The 4,738-nt window shown below is 37.4% G+C and overlaps 1 protein-coding gene across 2 annotated transcripts in view; it reads right to left on the bottom strand.

Moving 5' to 3' along the window:
• Window positions 1-4,561, bottom strand: part of LOC107634994 (uncharacterized protein At2g33490) — a 5,289-nt gene extending 728 nt beyond the window's left edge. Inside the window, exons 1-10 of one of the 2 annotated variants that reach the window (XM_016338344.2) lie at window positions 4,215-4,557; window positions 3,989-4,061; window positions 3,497-3,574; window positions 3,343-3,404; window positions 3,151-3,219; window positions 2,320-2,348; window positions 2,031-2,238; window positions 1,696-1,938; window positions 1,259-1,312; window positions 66-1,065 (exon numbers count right to left, since the gene is read on the bottom strand). In XM_016338344.2, coding sequence (XP_016193830.1) covers window positions 103-1,065; window positions 1,259-1,312; window positions 1,696-1,938; window positions 2,031-2,238; window positions 2,320-2,348; window positions 3,151-3,219; window positions 3,343-3,404; window positions 3,497-3,574; window positions 3,989-4,061; window positions 4,215-4,334 — 1,899 coding nt within the window. In that variant the 5' untranslated portion in view covers window positions 4,335-4,557 and the 3' untranslated portion in view covers window positions 66-102. Of the gene's footprint in view, window positions 1-65; window positions 1,066-1,258; window positions 1,313-1,695; window positions 1,939-2,030; window positions 2,239-2,319; window positions 2,349-3,150; window positions 3,220-3,342; window positions 3,405-3,496; window positions 3,575-3,988; window positions 4,062-4,214 lie in introns of those variants that run through there. The other variant, XM_021121751.1, reaches the window with a different exon arrangement.

The raw sequence follows: 4,738 nt of genomic DNA, 5'->3' as shown, positions 1-4,738 counted from the left end.
TCATATACACAGAAAATAGAAATAAGAAATAGAGCAAACAAAAAGAAATCAGATTTAGAAATTACCTCCGGTCGAAACGCATAGAGCAAAGTCTTATCCATCTTACTGCCAATTATTAGATAATGTTACTGGTGTCAGAGGAGGAGAAGCGATATCCCTTGATATAGATGATCTGTGAGACGTCTGCAGTGCCCTTGACCCCTGTAATGCTGCACCTCGAGCACCACTAGAAGGTATGGAGAAACTACGAGGCATGGCCTGAGGTGGCATTGGCAATGGAGATGCTGCATGTGATGCAACCAAATTACTCGGAGGAACCATTTGATTTTGACCTCTGGAAAACAACGGCCCTGAATGAGCCACCAAATCTAAAAGCCTTGAATTGGATGGGGAACTAGTTGGAGGCCTAGGAAGTTCATGAAGCTCACTGATTTTGGGTGAAGACATAAGTCTAGGAGAAGCACTAGGAGAGACTTTAGGAGAGGATGAGGGAGGCTTTGGCATTGGGGTTGGCAAAAGAGGTCCAGATAACAATTTAACAGTTTCTACTGATATAGGTTTGGTAGGCCAAGGATTACTTGTCAACGGACCAGAAAAGGCATGTCTCTTAATCTTTTTGGAGTAAGCAGAAACATAACCATCTTTTTTAGAGGATAAAATTCCATCTACCGAAGGAGGCAGCAATCTGGTGGAGGTAGTATTGCTGTTACTCTCCTTGAGTACAGAGACAGCATTTTTTCCTGTAGGACCAGGAACCTCATCTACAAGAACTTTTTCATTTTTCTTTTGTTCAAGAGGGGAGGAATGCCACATTTTCTTTGTAGGCTCATTTAAATTTGTCAGCATTTTAGAAGGTGCTTGGTTAATGGGCCCTGAAGAGGTTGAACTCTTTGTCTCAACTGGTGTGGGTAGCACATACGAACTAAACTTCCGTGATAAAGATGGGCGCATCTGTCTTAATTTTTCGCTGGGATCAGGTTTGCTATCAGCAAAAAGTGGGGCAGATTGGCTCCCTGTCGTAACCCTGAAGGTAAACAAATTCCTTTGAAGCCTATCAAAGTCTTCCTGCAAATAGAACAACAGAGAATCAATATGTATACATTAACTTTTCTTTATGCATCTTAATTCTTCATTAGAAAGGAAACTAAAGAATTATATATCTAAATTTATCAACAGGCTTATTGAGTTATTGTGCCTAAGGAAGTTTCTTCTATCAACTCATGAATATCGATAATCTCTTTTAAGTTTAACTTCTAACCTTAGTGGCATCAGCTGTTAAACCTTTGGAAAATGTAGGCTCCACCTGGTCCAACTGGAAGGATACATACACAAGTGAGTACAATGTTTATTATAGCAATTTTGAACTAATTTAAGCTTATTCCTTATAGACTTAAAATTAGAAACAAAAATTCCAACATATTCATAATAAAAAATTCATCATAAGAATATTTCCATAGCACTTTCATAATTTAGTGCATTGACCAAGGGAAGTTTCATCAACAGGTTCTTACTCAATCCATCAATCTAGCAAATAAGGATGTGAACTTTCATTGCTTAAGACAACTTTCGTTTCTATGTCTGATTGTGGAAGTAGCTTCTCAATCTTCAATAGACATCCATTTCTAAGTTTGACTAACATGGAAAAACAGAATTTGGAGAAACATTACGAAACTCCGTGTCATATAAGGTTGTTACCTCCATTGAGTTTTGTGATGTAGAAACATCTTGTTCTTGTTCATTTTGTCCATAGTCAAAACTCAACTCTCCATCATCATTCTCATCATTTTCACTGTCGTCATCATAATTTCCATCTTCTTCATACCCATTCTCCTCTTCAAGACCACTGAATTGGTAATCAATGTGCTGCCGTTCAGTTACTGATTTTACATGTGGTTCTACTGTCTCGAGGGACTTGACTGCTTTCTCGAAGAAACACAACTGTTGAGGCATATCAGGAAGTAATGATAATCATCAGAATTATAAAGTTGGAAATGCGTACTCTAAGAACAAATAGCGGGAATCAGAAAAACCTGAGCGGCATGGTGACGTGCTGCCTGTGTTAAAAGACTGCGGGACTGTCCTTGCTTTAGTGATTTCAATCGGAAAACAAATAGTGTAGCCTCCTGGTCATATTCATCACGAGCATTCTGCAACTGCTGCAATGTAAAAGTTTCCCCTTTCCCACCTTTAGACCTACCTCTTTCCTTATATTTGGTTACCATATACTCATAAACATCTCTGCAAAATCATACAACTAAACAATAAGTCATAGCCATGTATCACAATCAAAGACAAATCAGGATTCAATACATTACATACCTTTTCTCCTCACATTGTCGCTTCATTTCCTGTTCCAACATTGAGAACATCCAAAAAATATATCAAATCAAAATAAATAAATATCCTTCATGAAGAATAGAACAGAAAAATGTTCTAAAAATAGATTATTAGCCACAGCTCCTAAAGTTGTGAATTAAAATAAACCTGCTATACCAATAATAAAAAGTTGTAAATTTGTAATTTTAACCAGCATTGACATTTACACAACTTGAAAGCATATAATATGTATGAAGCATCCTAAGTTTGTCAATCTTCTATGTCTGTATCCTAATTGTTCATGTCTCCATACCCCCCATAAAATGAACCTACAAATTAAGAAACAAAGAAGAACAACTAAATTGCAACTAGGTCCTGCTTTCTTTTTTCTGGTACCATATATCCTGATTGTGCTCTACATAGATTCAGAAGAAGAAAGAACTTGTGTAGATGTCTTAAAAGTAATTGCATTTTGTGATTAAGATCCACCATTCATTTCATCTGTGTATAAAATGATGCCGGTTTACAGCCATTCTTTCCAATACTCAAGGTTCTAGTTTCATATATTGATATAAAAGAAGCTCATGGGATGGCTCCCTATCTGATGCCTCATTACTAATCTAATCAAACACCTAGTTGCAAGCCCTTCATGTATGATTATGAACCGTTCGTTGCCATTGTTTATAAGACCAAAATAAATCTTGAGAAGAATGCCTATGCACACTTAAAAACACATTGATATGGCAGCACAATGAAGACAGTGAAGGACAACTGGACAAGATAGAACAGAGGAGACAAGAATAGAAAATGCAGGTGGAACTATATGCAACAAACCTCCACAATTCGAAGTTCATTCAGAAGAGACTCTGAGGGGGTGGTAATTGTCTGGAATACATGAGAACGCTGAAATTGAAGAGCGAAGGATTACTGAAAAAGTAAAAGCAGAAAACATTGAAAATGAAAATAAAAACGTTTCCTCAGACACCAAACGGAGCCCTAAGGGAGTGGAATGAGACAAGGAGTTACATAGTTATCAATGAGCTTCTGGAGTTTAAACTGCATTTTGCCAAGCATAAGGAGGACTTTTCCTGCATGAATAATAAGGCAGCATGTAAGTTATATGACAGCTTGCTTGATTTGATACATATGAAGTGGGATAAAGGGCAGAACAAATGAGTACCAGTGTCATCTTCATGATCAGTCAAGGCAGTTTTCTCGAGAAGGCAAGAGCCCATATCACGCAATGACTCCGCGAATTCTGTGAATCAGCAGAGCAGAACATTAACAAGTGAGTAGAAGATATCACAAACAGCACGGAACCAGAGCAATAACAAGGGGGTTAATGCTCAAAATGGTCTCTTAATTAAGACTTATGCTTTCACAAGGTATGTTTCAAAAAATTAAGCCGTGAATGGATCCTTGCAATTTTCTTGTAAACTGTGACCTCTTACTATATATTCTTTAAGTGAGACCCAGAGAAAACATGTGAGAGAAGGACATTGAATGGTGAGAGATCGCACTTCACAAGAAAATTGAGAGAAAAGAAAAAGTTGAGAGGATCCATTTCCAAATTTAAGTCTATAAAATTAACAGGCTACATAAGCATAAGAAACCATATGACCTATATTTCAATCTTGAGCATTAACACAAACAAGAAATGAACATAGAATACCAAAAGCACTGCTGGCAGTTGCTGCAGCTGCGGAAAGTAAGGTATCGTAGCAGTCCTTCATGTCCTCCAAGTCCTGCAAATACAAAATTCAAATACAATCCTCCAAAACAAACCCTAATCCTATTTTATTGCTGTTGTATTTCTCTTGTGTTGTGTTGTTATCTTCTCCGATCTGAGAAATGAAATTAGAAACAAAAAGGAGAAAAAAACAAAGGAAAAAGCATACCTGAGCAGCCTGAGCAAGCTCGTCAACGTTGGGAAGCGGAAGAACAGCTCTGGCGGCGGGGCGGCGTTCCTTGTGGTTGTGAAGCGCCAACCCGCGCAACTTGTTCAGAGAGCTCTTCATGGATAACAACAACAATCTCAAATTCTCAATCGATTTCTTGAACTTGTACGGATTCCTCTCTTCTCCTCTGCTTACGCCAACAACTCCTCCTCCTTCGAATCAAGCTCCTTCCCTGCGACTTGAAATTTCGCTTCGCTTGCCTCTTCCTTTATTGACTTCTTCTTCTTCTCCGCCTTCCCTCCTCTTTTTATTGTTATTTACTTGTGCTTTGACCTGACTCTTAATCCACCATTTACTACGATTTAATTTTAGTCTACAGTCAAATAAGTAACTATCAACAATTTATTAAACATGGAGAAATTGACTATTTAAATACAAGATATCATTATTATTTACTGCATTTCTTTTTTATTAATAAAAGTAATTATTATTATTCTATTATATTTATATTCTTTCGGTCTTTT

Source organism: Arachis ipaensis, chromosome B04, assembly GCF_000816755.2.
Source record: "Arachis ipaensis cultivar K30076 chromosome B04, Araip1.1, whole genome shotgun sequence".
Classification (NCBI taxonomy): domain Eukaryota; kingdom Viridiplantae; phylum Streptophyta; class Magnoliopsida; order Fabales; family Fabaceae; genus Arachis; species Arachis ipaensis.
Note: the sequence above shows the minus strand (reverse complement) of the source record. Positions and strands in the feature narration are given on the sequence as shown.